This window comes from Protopterus annectens, chromosome 8.part0 (genome assembly GCF_019279795.1).
Source record: "Protopterus annectens isolate FY-2018-M chromosome 8.part0, PAN1.0, whole genome shotgun sequence".
NCBI lineage: Eukaryota > Metazoa > Chordata > Ceratodontiformes > Protopteridae > Protopterus > Protopterus annectens.
This window is the reverse complement of record NC_056741.1, coordinates 444,115,170-444,136,892: the sequence shown is the minus strand read 5'-3', so window position 1 is coordinate 444,136,892 and position 21,723 is coordinate 444,115,170. Positions and strand designations below refer to the sequence as shown.

At 42.9% G+C, this 21,723-nt stretch overlaps 1 protein-coding gene across 1 annotated transcript in view; it reads right to left on the bottom strand.

Annotated features, from left to right (window-relative positions):
* Positions 1-17,784, bottom strand: part of LOC122808865 (chromatin target of PRMT1) — a 550,938-nt gene extending 533,154 nt beyond the window's left edge. The window contains 1 exon segment of the mRNA XM_044079965.1: positions 17,557-17,784. Coding sequence (XP_043935900.1) covers positions 17,557-17,559 — 3 coding nt within the window. The 5' untranslated portion in view covers positions 17,560-17,784.
* Between the last annotated feature and the right edge of the window lie 3,939 nt (positions 17,785-21,723).

Genomic DNA, 21,723 nt, shown 5'->3' with positions numbered 1-21,723 from the left:
AGCAGACAGGGAGATCGAGTCTTGAAATAAAAACAAACAAACAATGCTAGGAACAGCCACATCCACACCATGGCTTAAAAAACAAGGGAAGTGGGGTGAAGGGAGGGAGTGGCTACTGTAGCTAAGATAACTAGTCAGTCCTGGGTCTTCTCCTGTTTGATAAATACTTCTCTGAAGTCCAGACCAACACGAAAGGACTCTGGCAAGTTCACAGACGATTGCAAGTTGGGAGCCACTACTAACTCCCCAAGTGATGTTGACATCCTACAGAAAATGACTGAGACCAACAACTGGTGTTAGAACCCAGGCCTTAAGCTCAATGCCAAAAAAGTGTCACCCCCTTTGGGATAAACCCAGTTCCCACGAATTACCTCACCGATGGTAGTCCACTGAGCACAGAAGATCTGGGAACACAGGTTGACAGCAACCCCTCTTGAGCAACACATTGCCACTGTGGACAGAAAGTCCTTCTATGTGGCACATCTCATTATTAAAGGTTTTGCATCCAAGAAGAAAGAGGTCAGTCTCCCTCCACTCTTCTCTCACTAGGCCAGTCTGAGTACAATGCCCCATTTGGCATGTACCTCACTAAACACCTGCAACAACTGGAGAGGCCGCAAAAGTACCTCACAATGAGGATCCTAGGTCTTAAACATCTGTCCTATATGGACAGAGTCAAAAAACTCCAAGTATTCTCTCTCATATAGCCTACTTAGAGGCGATCTCTGCTCGACTTACAAAGCCATGTCTGACACAGCTCTGTTAGAAATGCTACATCTAAAGAAATCCCAATCCCTCTGCACCACACGCTCCAGAGACCTCAACCTCATTACCATAATCAGCAGAACATGCTGGAGGGACAGGTTCAAATCCAGAGACAGCCCATACATGTCAAGCAGAGCACTTCACTAGCCCGCTTCAAGAGAAATCTTGATGAGTGGATGGGAAATAGAAAATTCACTCCAGGAATCACTCCAGTGGTTTACTCGACAGAGGCACTGGGAACTAAAGGTAGAGTGGTACAATGCCAGGGTAATCTTATGGGCTAGGCTTGTAAAGGCTTCAGGGCCATTAGCCTAGTACACACCTATGAAAATAACTTTTTGGAAATAAAACTTTGACATTTGGGAGGACGACTAACTAGCATAAATTGCACGAATTGGAAAATTCAGATAGCCAAAAAATAAGTGGAAATAAACTTACCCAACACATTAGATACTTTACATTCCAATGCAATGTAGTGCAGGGGCTTGGACTTCGAGAACTCATCATCAAGCAGGACACTCCCAACCTTTCCAAGAAAGGGCCATGAACTTTGATGTGGAGGTGCTCATTTTCATGCCAACCAACTCACGCTTGGTAGCAAAACCACTCCAGAGAAAACATGGGATGCCAAACCAAGCAACACCAGAAATGTTATGACTGAAAGTCACCAGGAAGAATTTCCCCAAGAAAGAAAATGAAGTTCAATGAGGCAAATGAGTTTATGCGCGTATTAGAGAAAATGCTGCTCCTGCCCCTTCGTACGATGCCCGAAACTGGGGAAAAGTGTCCCCCATTTATCATACATTAAATCCTAAAGTTTTATTACACAGCATGTTATTGTCCTTTTTGTTGTCCAGTGTTGCAATGAAGTATCCAAACGCCAAATCGAACACAATTTCCAGTTAGGAGCAATATCAAATAACAGTAAAACCATGAACACCAGATTACCAGCAGAATGCACCTGTGACTCTTACTAAACCAATGATAACAGATTAGGCTCAAGGATAACTAGGTGGAAAGCAAAAAAAAGTCACCCTATAACTAAAGCAGGCGAAAACATCCACTACTAGAATACCGTAAAAGATATTAGTAGGATTTTCCCCCCAAACAGAAAAACGTTACTGCTGTAGTTAGAGCAATTACTGAAGACCCCTCTTGCAAAGACTGAAGTGACACTTCTAAAACTTGCCCCCTCCAAAACACACAAAGCCAGAAGAAAATGGAAAAGGGGAAGAAAGAGCTGCCCCTCATGCAATAAAAAAACTTCCTAGCACAACTGGATCCTGGTACTGCCTTATAGCCCAATTTAAAACCATGACATGGCCTCCAAAGTGCTGAATATGTCCAATCATCATCGTCTGCACTTGTATCTGTATCCAAAAGCACTAAATTCAGCATGCTTGAAAACAGACTCCTTGGTTTAGGTCGGATGCATTAAATATCATTAAGGGCCAGGGAGTGTGAAATTTACAGCTAAGACAATGACCACTTTCATTAGAAGAGAAAAATAAATACAACTGATATCAATAAACTGGCTTTGTTTTTGGTGTTATTTGAAAGGATTAAAATTTTCAGCCTTGGAGGGATATGGTGGACAAGCCACGATGCTTCGCCAAGGCTGGTCTGCAACTGTCCCCTCTAGGTGTTTAAATATAACAATAACCCACGCCTGGGTGTGGGTAATGCTGGATTTACCCACAGTTGGCGTGGTTTGGTCCCGAGGGCTTCGCCCTCGGGACCAAACAAAGCCAACCGTGGTAAATACAGCATTACCCACACCCAGGCGTGGGTTATTGCTATTATACCATGACATTATTTAAGAAAAAAAACTATTACAGAGATGTCCGTTGCTTATTTTAAAACTGTCTCGCTATGTTAAACCCATTTAACATAGCGAAACAGTAAAAAAAAAGCAACGGAGATCTTGCTTTCTCCGTTGCTTGTTTTTTTAAAACCTGTCTCGCTATGTTAAATGGGTTTAGCATAGCGAGACAGCTTTAAAATAAGCAACAGAGATCTCCGTTGCTTATTTTAAAGCTGTCTCGCTATGTTAAACCCATTTAACATAGCGAGACAGTGTTTTAAAATAGAGTTATACTAACGGAAAAAAGTCCGGGCGACCGGACCTTTTTCCATTAGTATAACTCGATTTACAATGTGCACGCTGGCCAATCAGCGTGCACGTTTTGGAATATTAATGGGGGGTCATGGTATAATACTGGTTAAAACCCTGTCTACCCCACATACTGACTGTTTTATGCATTCCCAAACTAAAACTATCCACAACTAAACCAACCCAGAATATTCTAAAAGGCGATAACTGCTCAATGCCAAAAGTTTAAACAAAAAAATTCCACACTTTGCCAGCTCTCCTCACCCTGAAGGATGGAGTCGCCAGTGTAGTTACAGACATGCTGGGAAGAACATCCTGGCACTGCAGGGCTATAACGCCTTTCATACATTTAGGTTAGCTGCTGTACAGAGAGGGACAAAAGGTGAAAGTGTCCACTGGTCAAGCAGTATGACACTAGCTCCTGCTCATACAATCCACCATAGCAAAGTCTTATGCCACAATAACAGGACTCCCTCAAACTAAAATAATTTTGGAAATTGTGTTAAAAAAAAAAAAAAAAAACATTTTTGAGGTAAACGTAAAGCCCCAGGTTAAGGGCAACCAAGACACTTCAGCTATGTCCAAAACCTTAAAGGAAATGTAAAACAATGTGCTAAACCAATTGTAAATGATTCTATATATACTGAGCCAGTGGATATAGCAAATCTACTTACTGAAATTCAACTCCCAATTTGTAGCCACCCTGTGACACCTCTCAAATAAATACCCCCCAAACACCACTAGGGAACAGATCCTCAATGCGGTCTCCAAAGCCTAAAACAGAGTAATGGTCACAACATCCAAGAATGCCTCCTTAACAGGAAACAACCTATCTGGCCCACTAGGAGCAACATTCAATTAAAGCCTACAAACAGACTTCAAGCCAACAGAATGGAAGGCAAACTGTTCTCCCCTCTGCACAACAGCAGGGCATCCACAGATGCACAAGCTAGTCTTATTTGTAAGGTAATGGAGAGAATAATTACAGACTCTGTCAAAGGGTGGCCATGCCTACTCAATCTGGTGGACTTATTAGTAATAAGACCAGTCACTAGAAGTGCCCCCCCTTGGCTTGGTGCTGGGTCTGCTCCTTTTTGGCATCTACTTCTCTGAAGTCTTGGCCTCTGACCAACCAAGTTTGCAGGTGACTGAAAACTATGCACGGTTATGGAACCCTTAAAGCCAAAAAGGCCCAACAGAGTAACAACTGGTACAAAGTTGCGGTCTAAAACACAATGCCAAAAATGCATAGTGAGTAACTTTCAGAAAGACTTCTGGAAATTACTACATTGATAATACACCCCTAATAACAGATCCGACAGGCAGGGAATTGTGAATGCACGTAGACAGCAACATGGCCTTTGTCCAGCATTTGTCTACTTCAATAAGTAAAATCACTGTTACACAACTACAGTCTGGCACCTAGGCCCAAAATCATTACTCCATTGTACTTTGTTCTCAAGACCAAGCATGGAGTAAATACACCCTTCTGATTACACCTTGCAGGCATACGCAACACCTAGTCTACTTAGCAGTTCCTCTCATAAGGAATACATGCTGCAACAAACAAGCCCTACAGAGACCACCTCAAACCCTTACCCTTGTATTCCATCTGCTACAACCATTTGAGGGATGACCAATGCTTACCCTTCAAAGCAGACTCCAAACCAACCCTCTCAGACCAGTCAAATGGCTGTAAAACAAATAGCATCAGAAACACCCAATACGGAGACATGAACCTCTTCTATAACAAATAAGTCAGTGGATGGGACAGAAACTCATCTCAGAGAGTACCTATTTTCTGGAAATGACTCCCCACCCATGTGAAGCAGAATTCCTCCCTTTACTTCTGTGACGACTTTGTGGCAACCAAGGCCACTAATTGAGAAGATGAGGACTTTACCCAGCCTGTTTCAAATGAATAATCCACAAAACAGAGTACTGGCATTAGAAGCACAGAGTGCGCTCTACTGTCTTGGGTCTCCAACCTCCCCATCAAAATTAGACCCCCCCACACTGTTCACTTACACAGCCACATCAATCTCTCTGAACAATCTCAGCACCCCTCTACCCACAGCAACTGCTTTTCACTCAAAGTATTACTTTTCACATTCACACAATTTCCAGGGAAGGCTGCTGAATCCTCCAATTCCACACAGATTTCTTCATGTGGACAGGCAGTACTTCCACTACTCCGAAGAAAATCAGAGGCTTTCAGTTACTGGTATGCTGCGATTGTGACACACTCGCTCTCTTTTAAAGGTAATTGGCCAAAACAGTCTCAAAGATGCGACCCTTACAGTGCTATTCCTCAGTGTAATTAGTTATCCTATTCTCAATTAAGCAACAATGCAGATATACTCTTGTAATTAACAAATACCAACTACATTACCTTAAAGATGGTTAAAATATGTTTAACTTAAAACAGCACAAATACCAAATAAAATTAAATAATTTTAATCTGTGTGCGGCAAAGTACAAATATCGTGACAGAATGCATACAGAAAAATCTAACTCCAGCTATCCAAGTTTCCTAGCTAGCTGCTACAAGTAGTACTGTACTTTAAAAATTGACTAGCTAATTTCCACATAAAGGATGTCTGCGCAGCAACTTCACACACTAGCCTCTTAACATTTCAAGTCACAATTATATAGCCAAAGTCCTTATGTGACTTCACTGTTGCTACAGATATTGGTCATAAACCAGCCAGCCTCACACCCATTACAACAGTAACAGTTTGTCCCAATATCTTCACATCTGTTTTTTCTCCACTTGCATCCTAAATGGGTCTTAAAGTTTCAATGACCACTGCATTCCAATGCGGTTTCATCCTTGTCTTTCTCAGGAGAAGGTGCCATCCTGAACTAGCCACTCACTCTGTCCTTCAAACACCTGGACAGAAGTGTTTGCTAGGCAACATACACACACATCATATATACATATATATACATATACATACACACAATTTATATATATATATATATATATATATATATATATATATATATATATATATATATATATATATATATATATATATATATATATATATATATATATATATATATATATATATATACACACACATATATATACACATATATATATATATATATATATATACACACACACACACACACTAGAAATGACGGAAATCAGCCCAACTTAGGAAACATGGCTAAAATTAAAAATAGTCCTTTAGGGTCATTAACCTAATAGGCACCTATTAAACAAAACTTATAAGACATTAATACCAGAGACCAGCAGAAATGGCACACGTGGTAAGAATGCTGCCATAAATTAGGAGAGAGAAATCTTACAGCTAAGAAATGATTATAAAAAAATGACTGGATTAAACTCCATCTTCTGTATCTGGCAATATAGCCTACCCTATGAGCAATCATGCCTCTACTTCCTTTTGACTGGTAGCGATTCTCAGCCCAGAAAGTTGGATAAAGCCAAACTCCTCTGCCCCACTGGGATCAAAATACTACACTACGAAGCCAGAAGAAAAAAACTGCTCACATGAACAGTTACCTGCCTCCAACCACCTTTAAGTGTAGACCACATACTCAGCAAAGTCTAGACCACATACTCAGCAAGTAACTATCAAGATAACCATGAAAACTCTTAAAGCTGTAAAAGTGTCACACATCATTCATCAGACTTTACCATCTTCATTTTCTGGCAGTCAGGACCTTTTTCACAGGTGTACACTAGGGTAACTAGCACTAGGGCCCTTATAAGCTTAGCCATGCAACCCAAATATGACCCACAAATTTGATGTATATAGGAAAGATTTACTGACTGCCACTGGTGTCACAGTGGTGAAGCAGACAGCGCTGCAGCCACACAATAGGAGGTTCGCTGGCTTGATTCTCAGCTGGGATGCCTTCTGTGCAGTCGGTATGCCCTCCCTATGTTCACTTGTTTCCTATGGGTGCTCCAGTTTCCTCTTACTTTCCAAAGACATGCAGTAGGTGGACTGGACACTAAATTCGTCACAGGTGTGACTGCGCATTCGAGTGTCTGGTATGGAAGAACAGCCATGGCATAGCCGGCCATCTGGCAATGTGAACCTTGGCTCTACATAATGGCCACTGTTGAAGTGACATCCAGACTCAATGCAAAAAAACAGGAAAGGGGTTACGGACAGATGAAATACTGACTGTTGATGTCTAGAAACAGCAGCAAGACTAGGGGTGAACATCCAATTACTCATCTATTGGTACAAGTTGTGATTAAATAAAAATAGGGAGAACTCCACTTCATATGCATGGGGAGTCTGTTCCAGAGAATGGGAATTTTCTGAGAAACATATCCAACTCTTCAACATGTCCCATTTATATCACAAACAATGCCAGACTTGCATCAAATCCTCTCTGTCATACTCACCACTGCAAAGAAAACACTTATCTGGCTAGAACTACCCAACAACCTACAATATATTCAGTTAATCACCACACAAAGTCATTCATTACCCAGCCACCTGCACAGCCTTAAATTCTACACTACAAACACTCCCCTAAACGTCCCCTGTGATCAAGTAACCAAGTTCAACTCACTGTTCATAAATCAAACAGCAGCATATTCTCACTCTAGTGAAAAAACACACTAAAGCTCTTTAATCTGTAACTGTAATAGCATTACCCTCCATCTTGCTACTATATTGTATACTATTGACAATTTCTTGCCTCTTTCACCTATACTTCACACCACTATTATAATGATAAAGTCTCCTAATTCTTGTTTCTCGGTTCTTTTTCCCTATCCAAGCCCCACACTTTACTAATAAAACACACAAGTTTCTACCTTCCCTCTCAACCCTGTACTACAAACACAATGAAAAATTGTTCCAACTGTCAAGCAGAAACATACAGATTTAAAACATAATTGTATAGCTACTTGTCCAAATCTTCTTAGCAATATCTAATGTCTGTAATTAAATGTGCAAGTGTTTCATCTAATACTTGTAAAAATGATGCGCTATTCATTACTGTACATTCTTTCCTTATGTGAAAATATTTGTTGCACTATAATAAGCTAATGTAATAAGTCAACTGTCTCTGCAACTTCTCTCCCCAAGCCTCTGCTGAAAAATGGCCACCCACCCAGTCTTTCTCAGTAAAAAAATATCAAACAAAGGTGTTGTAAACTAGTAACCCTGAGGCTATTTTGTGACTGTGCAAAAAGTTCATCAAAATAGGGCCCGGAGATGCACAGTACGCCAGGCAAAGATCAACTCTTAGAAGTCTATATGATACAGAGTAAAGAAAAAGGGCTTTGAGAATATTAGCATAGGACACTATGCTTACTCTCAGACTTCTTTTGTAAGGAACCTTTGTGGACATTCCAGTCGCTGCATGCATCTGGACAGGTACATGCTGAAGGGGGCATTATATTCCACGATGGGTCTGATGAGGTTCAAATACAGTGGTATGATAACCTCTCTGGTCCTTGATGTAATTCCCTTGTTTAAAGTTGAGCAACACAGACAAGTTTTCTTACCACCCTGGACACATGGTGGAAAACTAAGTTACTATCTACACGTTCCTAGATCCCAGACTAGTGAATCAATTTTTAAGTGCATTTTACTAATTACTTTGTAACCTGGGGTGGCAGCCTTTCCAAAATGTACTGCAACACATTTCTTGGTACAGAGTTTTAAGCCATGGCTTTGGCACCAACCACGTGTCTATATTAGACCTTCTTGAGGAGTATTCTTGTCTTAGGGATTCAATGACTGCTCCCATTTCACAATCATCTGAAAACTTGGCTAGCCAGAGAGCTTTGACAGCTGAGAAGTAAATGCCCAAGAGGAATGGGCCTAGCACACAGACCTGGGGACTCCATTTGCGACCAGCCTCTTTGTGAAGGTCTCACCAACTAATCTCCTGAGTCCTATTAGCAAACCAGTTAGCTATCAAATGTGTTATAAAGGAGTTTATAACAAGTTCCGTAAGTCTGTTGATGACACCAGTGTGAAATACTGTATCAAATGTTTTAGCCAGATCAAAGTAGGCAGTATGCACCCTTTTCCCTTTAACCACTGCCTTAGTGACCTTTTCAAAGAGATTTCCTATGTCCTTGTTGATTTTTATTTAACTTATTTTAAATAAGACTAATGGTAGTTGGTGGTGGTGCTGCGGTAGCGTTGTCGCCTCACAGTAAGACTGTTCAGTTCGATTCTCAGCTAGAGAGTGTCTTCTGCGTGGAGACATGTGTGAATGGGCGTACCTTCGTTGAAGGTTGTGCATCAGGCCTGGCAAGCCGGTACATAAAAATCAACCGCCAATCATTACCGCTGTGGCGACCCCTAACCAGGAAAAGCCGAAAGACACAAAACAAACTAATGGGTCTGTAGCTTCCAGGATCTGTTTAAACACCTCCTTTGTGAACGGGGATGACAGTCACAGTCCTCCACTTACATGGCACAAAGCCCATTTTAAATCTATTGTTAAATAAAATAGAATTTATCCAGACCTCTACAGGGTCATTAGACTATTAAGGGGGCATCTTGGGTGCTATGAGGGCGAACTGAGAGCATGTTCTTGGCTTTAAGGAAGGCAGCAAGTACATGCTCCCTAGTTATAGTTGGAGGAGTTATGTTTGAGGATGTGTGTGTAAAGTTGAAACCGAATCTGTACACCAACAGGCTCACTATATCACCAGGCTCAGTGAATGTGGCACCATTAGTTCAGCACACTGCCAAGTACTGCCCTTGAGGTTTCCAACATAACTGTAAAAGGTATCACCTTTCACTTGGGAGGCTATCTTAACCTCAACACTGGCTTGCTTAAAATGTACAAATATTTGAGAGAGCAAACAAATAAAACAGTTTGGCTTTGCTTGACCAAATTTGCCCTCTTAGTTACCCATTTAATTTGATAAAGTTTTTATCTTTACGGGAATTAGACCATTTTTCCCCAGTTATAAATCCTGTTTAACTAGGGACGCCACCAGGGTAGTTTGCTTCTGAGACTAGCCCTGGGCTTACTTCTGGCAAGTACTTCCTGTGTCCTGAGAGTGCTCTTCAAACTATCTGGAGATATACAGAACTGAGTATATTTTTCTGACACTTCAGAGTTGTGTACTGGTAATTGCTGTTTGACTAATTTATATCACTGCTGGCTGACTTCAGAGTTGTGCACGATTATTTTTGCTTCACTGTATAGTTTTTCAGATCTCTGCTGAAGCTGTTGGTTTTCCCATACTCAGCCTCCCTATTACTGTGGTGTTGTAGTTTAAATTTGGAGGCTTTTGCAGTTGCCCGCCCCCACTGGGACACTCCCCCCAGTCCCGTCTCTTTACCTCATTCTACCTAACAGACGACTCCTGCACTAACATTGCTACATACTCAAGTGTGCTAGCTTGCACTGCATTTGAATTGTTTTGACTGCTGTTTGCACTACTTTTCTAGAATATAATATAATATAAAATAAATAAATAAATAAATAGATAGATAAACAAATAACCTTTCCTGTAAATAGTGCAATCCAGATTTCCTGTATCCAGGACTGTATGTAAGCCTCTGAGCCCCCCCAAGCTTTCTGCATTGGAGGGAAGCCTTCTAGCTTATCAGTAGGAGCGGTAAGCACTAGGTAACCTATCTACCACATAAGGAGTGGTTCTGGCCCAGAAATTGTAGTTATTGGCCGTTTGGGCAGTTTTTCCATCTCTCTCAACTTTCTGATTTAAAAGCCCGCATTTGCACTTGTTTCCCCCCTTTCCTGCAACTAGTTTACTCCAGATACAGATTCTTAGTTTTAGCACTTGAATTTGCTTATTCGTGATCAGCACTTGTAAGCACTAAATAACCTAATAATTACTACAGCACTCAACCTTCCTCATTGAACTGCGGTGGTGGTGCTGCGGTAGTATTGTCGCCTCACAGTAAGGTGTTGTCCTGTTCGATTCTCAGCTAAAGCGTCTGTGTGGAGACATGCGTGAATGGGCGTACTTACGTTGAAGGTTGTGCGTCAGGGCTGGAAACTCGGCACGTAAAAATCTACTGACAATTAGAGGACCGGAGTTCCGCTGTGGCGACCCCTAACCGGGAAAAGCTGAAAGACACAACAACTCACCCTTTCTCATTACCTAGAGGAAAACAGTTTTTGAACTTACTTTCCTCACTTGCTTAGAGAAAAACAGCTCTTGTACTCCCTTATCTAGGAGGAAAATTGTTTTTTATTCAGGCATGTCCAAGGGTCAGCTCCCAGTGTTCTCCCCCGTCTATCTGATGATTCTGGGCATCTTGGGGCAATGTAGAAATTGCCTCATGTACACAGACAACTCTCCTCTCCTACCACCCAACACTACAACCTGTGAGAGATGCACTTATCTAGCCAAACTGGAGGTAAAGCTCTCTCCAATCAAGACTGAACTCGACAGTCAAGAGGAGAAGGTAAACACTTGCACCACACTCAAATAGTCTCACTAAATCTACACCACCAAAATCCACACATATAAACACAAACATTTGTGGAGGCTCTCAATAATAATCTGCTCAAGCAACAGAGACCTCCAAAGCAGAAATGCAAGCAACCTCCACCCCTCAACACAACCCAAATGACACACAGCCCGCAGACCCAGTATGCCACTCAACCACAGCCAATAAGGCAAAACAACGTATCCAACACACTAGTCATAGGTGACACTATAGTCAGGCACATTGATGTCCCACTCACCAGGCTAAACAAGGAGAAGGTTACAGTCAGCTGCCTGTCAGGTGCCAGGATCCACCACATAACCCATGCACTCAGGTAACTCCACAAGTACAAATATGACTGTCATTGTCCATGTTGGTGTGAACGACTTGAGACGTACCTCCCTGGATCACATGAAGAGAGACATGGAAGAGCTCTCCGATCTTGTAGCCCAGGCAGGTATGACCCTAGCCCCGAGTAGTATTTTGCCATCACCCAAAATGATGCCGCAGTACAAGGACAAAATGATTGACTTCAACAATTGGCTAAACTTCTGGTGGCATTCTAAAGGGATCCAGTATCTGTCTGCTTGGGATGACATGGTCGACAGACCATGATGCTTTGCCAGAGATGGCCTGCACCTGTCACCCCTGGGATTCCGTATACTGGCCAAGGTTCTTGTTACCCCTGTAGTGCCTTTTTTAGGCAAGATTCAAATGACAAATTCACCACCATAACAGGAACAGGCAAGCAAAAACTGAGGGTGATGCTACTCAGTGCTAGAAGTCTAAATCTCAAAATGCACTCACTCAAGGCACTCCTTAAAGTGGACAGCATCAATATCTGTGCAGTGACCGAGACCTGGTTCCAGGATCCAGAGAGCACCCCTGCACTACCAGGCTACAACTCATATCACACTTTTTGGCCATGTAACCTGGACCGGAACACCAAAGGCGGAGGAGTGTCCATATTCATTAAGGATATCCACACCTCCAGGCTAGTTGCTCAGCATAATGCAGCCAAGGTTATCCAAGTGCAACTAACTCTGGGCAAAACTGCAATCCAAATTTTAGCTTGCTACAGATCACCCACCATGCCCCAGGATTTCCACTCATCTTTTCTTGATGTACTGGAAAATATTAGGGTTCAACCAAACACCCCAATAATGGGCGATTTCAACTACCCCACCATTAACTGGGAAAACTACTCATGTACCAACTCCTTCACTCAACGCTTTCTGGAATTCATAAACTCCAATGTCCTGGATCAACTTATCCACACCCCCACCAGGGACAACAATATCCTAGATCTAGTCATTACCAACATGAGTGACAGGTGTTCCACACCTGAAGTCAACGCCTCATTGGTCCGATCAGACCATAAGCTAATTACCCTAGATATCCACATCATGCCCCCACCCCCCATCAAGGAAACCATGGCAAAAAATGTCTCCAAAGCCAACTTCATGCTTCTTAAGACAGAAGTGGTGAACTTCATGACACCCATGCAGATGGATAATACAGTTACGACTAGTGAATCCTACACAATTGCAATAAGCACTTACATGAGTGCATGGATCGTGCTATACCAAACAGAACCAAGACGCTATCGTCCAAAAAAGGAAGACAATCTGGTGGTCCCCTGCCATAAACAAACTGTACAACAGAAGGAAGAAACTGTTGCAAGACAGAGTAAAATCCCATCTCCCTGGTCAGCCTCAGTAAGAAGCTGCGATCCCTGCTAAAATCCTCCAAAGCTAGTTATGAAAACAAAATCACCACTGATTCTAAAGACAAACCACAAAGCATTCTATAGCTGTGTCAAAAATCTCAATGGCAACACTCAGATCTGCTCTGAGTTACAGCACAATAGCACTAAATATACAGACCCAACTGATATCGCCAACATCCTGGCAGATAGGTTCAGTGCTAACTTTACCCCCTCTCACCCCCTAAAAAGAGCCCATCTCCATACCGGAAGAATGCAAAGTTCCTGTAATCACAACTGCACAGGTAAAAACCACACACTCCAAAGCCAAGAAGACAGCATACATGAGACCTGACAACATTACAGGCTGCGTTCTACATGAACTACAGAACGAACTGGCACCCCAACTAAGTACCATGTTCAATCATAGCCTCGCCTCAAGTTTTGTGCCTGCTGAATGGCGCACAGCGACGGTTATCCCACTCCACAAAGGGGGGAGCCACCACGGACCCTGGGAACTACCACCCTATTAGCCTGACGAGCCTGGTCTGCAAGGCCATGGAACATATCATCATGGAACTTGTAAACATAGACATTGGTAATCTCCAAACTCTGGACCCCACCCAGTTTGGGTTTGTAAAAGGCAGATAATGTCTCCTAAACCTGACTGACTTCTTTGAAGCAGTCACTAAAGCAGTAGACAAGGGTAAGGTGGTTCACACAGCCTATCTAGATCTTGCCAAGGCTTTTGACACCACCCCCCACTCTGGAATTATAGATAAACTCACTAAACTAGGTATAAATCCCTATGTGTCACAAGATGGGTTGCCAACTGGCTCACTGACAGAACCCACAATGTGAAAGTAGCAGACTCCAAACCAGACTTCAGAACAATGACGCATGGAGTACCACAGGGTTCAGTCCTGGGTCCTCTCCTGTTTGGTATCTACTTCTCTGAAGTACAGGCCAACACAGAAGGTCTTTGGTTAATGAAGTTCACAGATGACTGCAAACTAGGAGCCATAATCCAAACTCCTAATGATGTGGACATCCTACAAAAGGGCCTCACTGAGACAGATGCCTGGTGTCAAAGCCATGGCCTCAAGCTCAATGCCAAAAACTGCACTGTCATCCTCTTTGGTAAAAACTCTGTACCCATGAACTACAACATAGGCGGTAGTATACTCAACACCGAAAGTGTGATAAGAGACCTTGGGACACAGGTGGACAGTAATCTCTCCTTTGATAATCACATCGCCACAGTAGTCAGGAAATCCTTTTATGTGGCACATCTCATCACAAAAGGTTTCTCATCCGGGGGGGGGGGGGGGGGATCATTGTTCCCCTCTACTCATCACTCATTAGACCCATTATAGAGTACAACACCCCTTTTGGTATGTACCTCACAAGACATCTACAACAACTGGAAAGGCTGCAGAAATACCCCACAAAGAGGATTACCGGCCTCAAACAGATGTCCTACACAGACAGTCTCAAAAAAACTCCAGCTTTACTATGTCGCATATCGCCTACTCAGAGGTGATCTCTGCCTAACATACGAAGATGTGTCAAACCAGAGCTCGTGGACATGCTCCACTTAAAGAAATCCCAATCCCTCCGAACTACACGCTCTAGGAACCTAAACCTTGTCACCACAATAAACAGAACATGCCGGAGGGATAGATTGCTGTCCCAGAGACTTCCCATACTCTGGAATAAACTACATATCTATATCAAACAAAGCTCCTTATTTGCACTCTTCAACAAAAATCTTGATGATTGGATGGGAAATTCACCCCGGGGATCACCTCTGTGGCTCTGCTCGACAGTGGCACAGGAAAAGAATTTTCTTGGATGGCAAAAGCCAGGGTACCTTTTTGGCTGGGCTTGTATAGGCCCCAGGGCCGATAGCCTAGTACCTACCTATGAACATATACTGTAGCTTCTAAGCAGCAAATGACATGTTGTACAGTGCTTCTGAGAGCAATTTAGCATTGGCTGCTGTATGCAGGGGGGGGGCAAGAATTTGCCTTGAAATAATTTCAAACTGTCACTGGCTTTAATGGGATTACAGAACTGATTTGATTTCAAAGATGACTGTTTTACAGTTGAACTTTACCAGGGGGACAGCTTTCTCCCAAATGTGCAAACACGAGGTGTAGTAAGTTGGAGCCTCTAGTGGGCGTGTTCATAATTGGGTCAAGGATGTTTGTGTTTATGAAGTCCAAGAATCTTTGTACCTGTAAGATTTGAGACCGTGCAGGATTCCCAGTCTATAAATTAAATTCTCCCATGAGGAGGGTGTTAGGTTGGATGGTAAATGTCACCAGTATGTCCAGTTATGCATTAGGAGCTTCTTGGGACATGGAGGGCAACATACAGCTGGCTAGGAACATGATTTGTCTATGGTGATCTGTATGTAAAGGACTTCCATTCAGCCTGTCACCCTGTTTGATCAACTCAGAGATATGCTGGTTAATGATGTATATTCAGACACGTCCAACTCTCGCCCTTGTCTGTGAAACTATGGGTCTAAAGGTGTAGAAGGCACTAAAACCTTGCACTGCCAGGGTACTATTTGCCTTTTTAAACCATGGCTCAGAAACAGCACAGATAGCAACACCTAATTCATCTTACCATAGCTGCAGACAAAGATGCCAAAACAGAGACAAACGCAAAGATAATGGCGAACACTGGACAGCATGCAAGTACGAATCCAGAATGCACAGTAACACTGACAATTATCACTTGAATCTGTTTCTGCCGATAAATACTATAAAAATAAAAAGCTTTTCATTACTGAAGAACATGGACTTATGACTCAATGAAAAACATTCCTCATAATGATGCACACAAGAGAGATGAGTAGAAGTTTACAACCCATTATTTTTTATCTCTACTCCCGTTTATTCAAATAAGTTGGGAGCTCTGGCCCAGATGATATGCAGCAGCTCCTACGTTACAACTGCTGTAACGTTCTGATAACTGCACAAGAACACTTGTGCGGTCCAGTGTTCTCCATTATTGCCACAGATTCAATACGATCGTTCCTCTTTCCAAGAAAGCAGTAAGATCAACAATGCTAATGTGGAAAATACCAGAAAGGTGTAAACAATGGGACTATACTGAAAACCCCAACAATTAAAAATCTTATAGTAGGCAGGGAAGTTGCTCATCAGTGCCAACACAAAAATGGCATACAACACCAACAGCACAATTTGCTGACATTGCCTTCCAATACATTTTTTCATTGCCACTTCGTTCTATTTCAATATACTACTCCCAAATGTGAACAAAAATATCTTGTCAAACATCTTAACACTTAGCATTTGTCATCTACACAGATCAAAAATGTATTTATTTTTTATTTCTATTTGTTGACCGGGAGTCAAGCCCCATTTACTGTAACTAAGCCTACTGCTATGGGTACAAGGACTGCACAGCTGCTTAAAAATCCCAGGCTGGTAGTCTCCACCCTTCTTCACCATCCACCACACGTATTACACTCTACAACTTAAAACTATAAGAAAAAGTGTCAAGAAAAGTAAAACAAGACATCGAACCAGATACATCAAAGGTGGGGGACAAAAGCAAGCCATGTTACAAAAAGAGGACTTTAATGTTCTCTCAGTTCTGACACAGAAGTTCATCAAATGTGATAAAAAGGATCTTTAAGACCCAGAGATTGTCACCCTCTTGACAGCAGAGGATGGAATGCAATAGCACCACCAACCCATAGCATCTCATAAACTGCAAGGAAAAATCAAACAGTCCATAATCATCAAAACAGGAAATGACAACATAAAATTGCTACGACTCTAGTAGAATGAGCCCCTAAGAGTTGGGGGCAAGACTAAGTAACTGGTTAACTTAAAAGCTAGAAAAATTAAACACTACCCCCACAACGATTACATGCAGTGACCCAGGGTAAACAACCAACAGCAACTGAAGCACTACAAACAGCAATATCTATTACAATCTCAACAGTAACGCAATCATAAAAAATAAAACGTAATCATGACGTGAGTTGTAGCAGCACGGCCGTCAATCACGGTTCATTGGTACCTTATTAATAGCGCTCAAAGCAGCATGGCCCTCGGGAAAAATAGAAGCGCAAAAATTCACCTCATTGTCATGGTAACGGCAATGTTAAAAACCTTCCTAGGCGCTCAGCAACGTCAATCAATAGTAACCACACCCCAAAATGAAAGATGTTGCAAGAGCAATGCAGAGCATTCCTACAAACACATACGTTCTTTTCTCCCTCCAAGTGCTGTAATCACAAATTAGGTAAGCATTTTAACCCTGTCTTGAATACAAGCTACCAGCGTTAAGATCTTGTTAGTAAATGATCATAGTTCATTACTATTCTGTTGAACTTTTAACACACACAAACCTACTTATAACAAAACAAACGATTCAAGTAAACACTTTTTAATCATGCCTATCACACAAGTAATTTAAACGTAGACAGTCACCCTGAAGAGCTGTGTCTGTCACATACCAACACTCAAGAAAACCAACAACATGACGGGACCTCTTACCATACTACTGTATCTTTATCGAGTCTCCCTTTACATAATGAACGCAAAATGTAGTAAACACCATTCAAAACACTACGGTCAGACACCACGTGCCAAACTCTCCATAAATCCAGAACTCCACCCCCTCCAAAAAAAGTTAATGCAGTATTTCTTAAAACAGAACCCAGCTGCCACACTAAAATCTACAACTCAATCCCGTTCCAGAGAGAACCTTCTTCAGTACAGCCCTTTAAATCCGCATTATTGCAACTTCGAAATGGCAGTGAGTGCACAACCAATCATACAAACGTCAGGAGTACAGATGACCTCCTCTAAATTAACAAGGTAAGGATAAGGAGCACTTGCTTACCGGTTTTGCGACGTCAAAAACGATGCAGATAGGGACAGCCGGTAAGCTCCCGCGCTCTAAATCCAACTAAAGAAAAACTTCACTCCACTACTGGTGAAGCCAGTCCTCCAACCACAATCACCAAAATCTTCTCCTCTGCTTGTTTACTACAACTAAGGTAACAAACAACAAAAATAAATTTCCCCTGCCCCCCAAAACATTAAAAGAGTCACAGCTCAAACAAAATGGCAGTCGGGTAAGTCGCAGCAAAATGGCACCCTTACGCCACCCTTGCGTAATGACGCCAAAATAAGCGGCCTATTTTGGACGCGCGTATGATCCTTTATTTGCCTTTTTCTAGACCGTACTGTATCTATTAATTACTTTTCATGAAGAAACCTGTCCGATAGTTAGCATTTTTTTCAGTGTTATAAAGTTATTTTTGTGAATTGTCACAGTTCACTGTATAATCCCCTATCTGCATATAGAGCGTATTTTTTCGATTGCAAAATGAGAAAGGCTCTTCATAAGGAGCGGTATAGGTTGAGCTCGGGTGGGGTTAAACGTTAAGCAGTGATTTGGGCTACGTAAAAGTTAGGGAATAGCGAGACCTCCGGCAGAGTTGCATACCTCCCGACCTCTTAGAGCAAGAAATGCGGGCAAAACCATAAATAATGGGACAAAGCCCCCCAAATAGGGGCACTTTTTAAAATCTTGTTCTTACAAACGTAGACAGTTGATAGAATTAATATATTTTGCATTAGCATGAATTTTCTGAAAGGTACGATGTCTGAAAACTGATTTCATATCTCAATTATTTGGCAGAAAGCCACAAATGTGTTGTCCTATCTCGCCTTCGTTCTTGCTGGTTAGGTTTGCAGCCGAGGTCGGCTGCATACCAAAACTCGAGAGGGTCAACTGGCTTGAGGCTACAACCTATCATGATGCTTAGCAGCTGTTCCCCAGATCTCGCTTGCAGCACTGGGGTTGTCTTTGCTGGCGCAGGTTAGTAATTTATTTTATTATATACCTTTTGCTATATTTTCTCTAAAACTCTTAATAGTAGACTCTGTTATACCTTCCCAATCCAGGTACAGTGCTCGCGTGTGTGTGTGTGTGCTATTACTTGGGTGTGTCTTTGGTTGTTTTTCTTGGTCCCTTACTTTTCTCTTATTCCCCTTAAAGAATCCATTTAAATTAGAGGATTATTTGTATTTAGCCCCTTTCTTCTTTCAGGGCTTATTTCCCTTTTTATTAAGGAGTCACTGTTTCAGTTAGAGGTGTCTCCTCTGCTTGGAGAAGACTGTTATTTAACTTGGAGACTTCTACTCCTCCCACCCCTTTCCCTTCCCAACCAACCAAAAAAAAATCTCTCTCTTTCTACTTGCTTTTTTTTCTACTGTAGTTACTGTTAGCTGGTATTGTTGTTGTTTTTGGCTTAAAATATGTCTAAAGAACCTGTTAAGGAGTCGAGACAATCTGGTTTTTAAAAAAGTGTGATTCATGCACCCAGAAAATGTCTCTCTAACAGACGGACACACAAGTTGTGTGTATTGTTTAGGAGCAGTCCATCTTCAGGACTCTTGCTCCATTTGTCATGGCTTTAGTGCAAGGATTTTACAGGAGAGGAAAAACAAACTCATTTTGAGAGGTTTGTTGAAAAGCCATTTTGAAGAAGGTAATCAGGCCTCCAAATCAGAGAAGACAAAAAAAGTTGGCTCCGGTGTCTGAGCAGTCAACCAGTCAAAAAGAGACAGTAACTTCGGATCTGAAGGTTCTTGTTTCTGACAAATCTGGCCCTCCCATGGTTCCATCCATGAGTCTTCAGAACGATTGTGGATCCGGAAAAGGAGTCTGTCACCGTCATTGGAGCCGACACACTCATGCCGCAGTCTTCTCTATTACATTCTGTGGCAGATAGTCACAGGTCATCAACCCATTCCTCTCTGGGACAGTGACATGGAGCGGGTGGTGAAGCGGTTGCTGCGGATGCGGGCCCTAGCAGAAATTTTTTCGAGCCCAGCCCATCGGATCGTGGCGCCGACCACTGTATCTCAGATACCATCTATTCCTCCTCCTAATTCGACCGAGTTTGGAGCCAGAGTGTCAGGTAGTCGTACTGGAACCGCCGGAGCCAGTAATCACGATATCTCTGCTCTATCTGCTCCTAGCTCGTTGATGCAGTCTTTTCATCGATGGATCTGGGAGCCGACACTCGCTGGTTGGCTCTGGGGGGAAGAGTCAAATCGGACCCTTGTCTGAGCCGACTCTCCCACTCAACGCTTCAACTCAGGTGAGTTTGGTTCTCAACAGCCTTAGAGCCATCTTCTTCGGTGCCTGGGAGATCTCCCGGTCCTTCGGGACTGCAGTTTGTCTTGGCTCAGGACCGCTGTGCCTTTGAGGTGATGCGGAATGTGCTCTCCACTGAGTCTGCTCCAGCCACTCTTCCCCCTAAAGGGCTGGCTTCTTCTGCTTCACCATCCCTCCATAGAGTAGAGAATCAGTGCCCCAGGAAACCCCAGTGGTCGAACCTCCTCTTCCGACACCTCCCCAGAACATCCCCTGAGAGGAGGTCTTTTGAAAGAAAGCGTAAGAGGAAGCACATAGACTCCCCTGAGTCTGTCACCTCTGATACCGACAGAGGATTCGGAAGGGTCCAGACGGTCGCCCACTGAGGATGTCACTTTTTCAGATATCCTTGAGTTCCTTAAGCGGAGGGGCAGCTGGAAATCCCTCTCCCCTTCTGAGGATGAGTCGGCGTACCTGGAGGCATTTGGCTCTCGCCCCTCCACCTCTTGGGTACCTCCACCCTTCGACCGGCACCTGGGTGTTGAGTCAGAAATTGTGGTACTCTCCCGAGTCAGTGGACCTGGTTCCGAGGAGGCCAAATAAATTCATTATGACCCCAGAGGATAGACAATATTTATCAAAGGGAGTTACAGTAGATGCGATGGTGGTAGCCACAAAGGAGTTAGCTGAAACGTTTTCATCTGTGCGTCCGCTGAATAAGGAGTCTCGTACAATAGACAGATATAGAAAGCATGTATTCTCCTCAGCGGCCTTTACCTTATGGTCGCTGAATTACTTACCACATTTTACCTGACTCCAGAGGGATCTCCTGAAAGAACTGGGAAAATACCCTACAAGGTGCTACAGCCCAGGGTTTATCGGATAAGATAAATTCCCAGCTTGTGACCTTAACTTCTATCACAAACTCCTCCATGCGCCTCATTTCCTATGCAGCCGATGGAGTGAGCAGGGCAGCAGGCACAGGAATAGCTATTGGGAGACATTCCTGGATGCGCCTTTGCGAGTTTGCTGAACCCTTCAGATCTTCCTTTATTGACACCCCGTTTGATGGCTCCTCCTTGTTCGACCCAAAAGTAAAAGAGACTATCACCAAGAGCCAGCAAGACTTTATCTGCTGTCAGAATGCGTTTTTCTGCTCCTACCAGACCTTATCCTGAAGGTCAAAAGAGGGGAAAATGTGGTTCCAGAAGTCCAAAGGAGCCTTGCTGGACGCTCGTGGTGATCCTTCCCCCCAGGGGCAGAGGGGGAAATAACAATGGAAGACGCCGTCCACGTGGCAGGGAGGTCCACAGAACCAGGGCGACAGAGATACATTCTCCGGCCGGCCCTTCCAGCGCTCATGAAAGGAGGCCCATCTGTCCTCCTCTGGAGGCAGTCAGAGGAAGAATATCTCCGTACCCAGAAGCCTGGCTGAAGTTGACTCAAGAAAAATGGGTACAGTCCATTATATCGTCCATCCCAGATATTCCACCTGGTCAAAGGGATCAAGCAACCTTAGAAATTCAAAGGTTGCTTGAAAAAGAAACAAA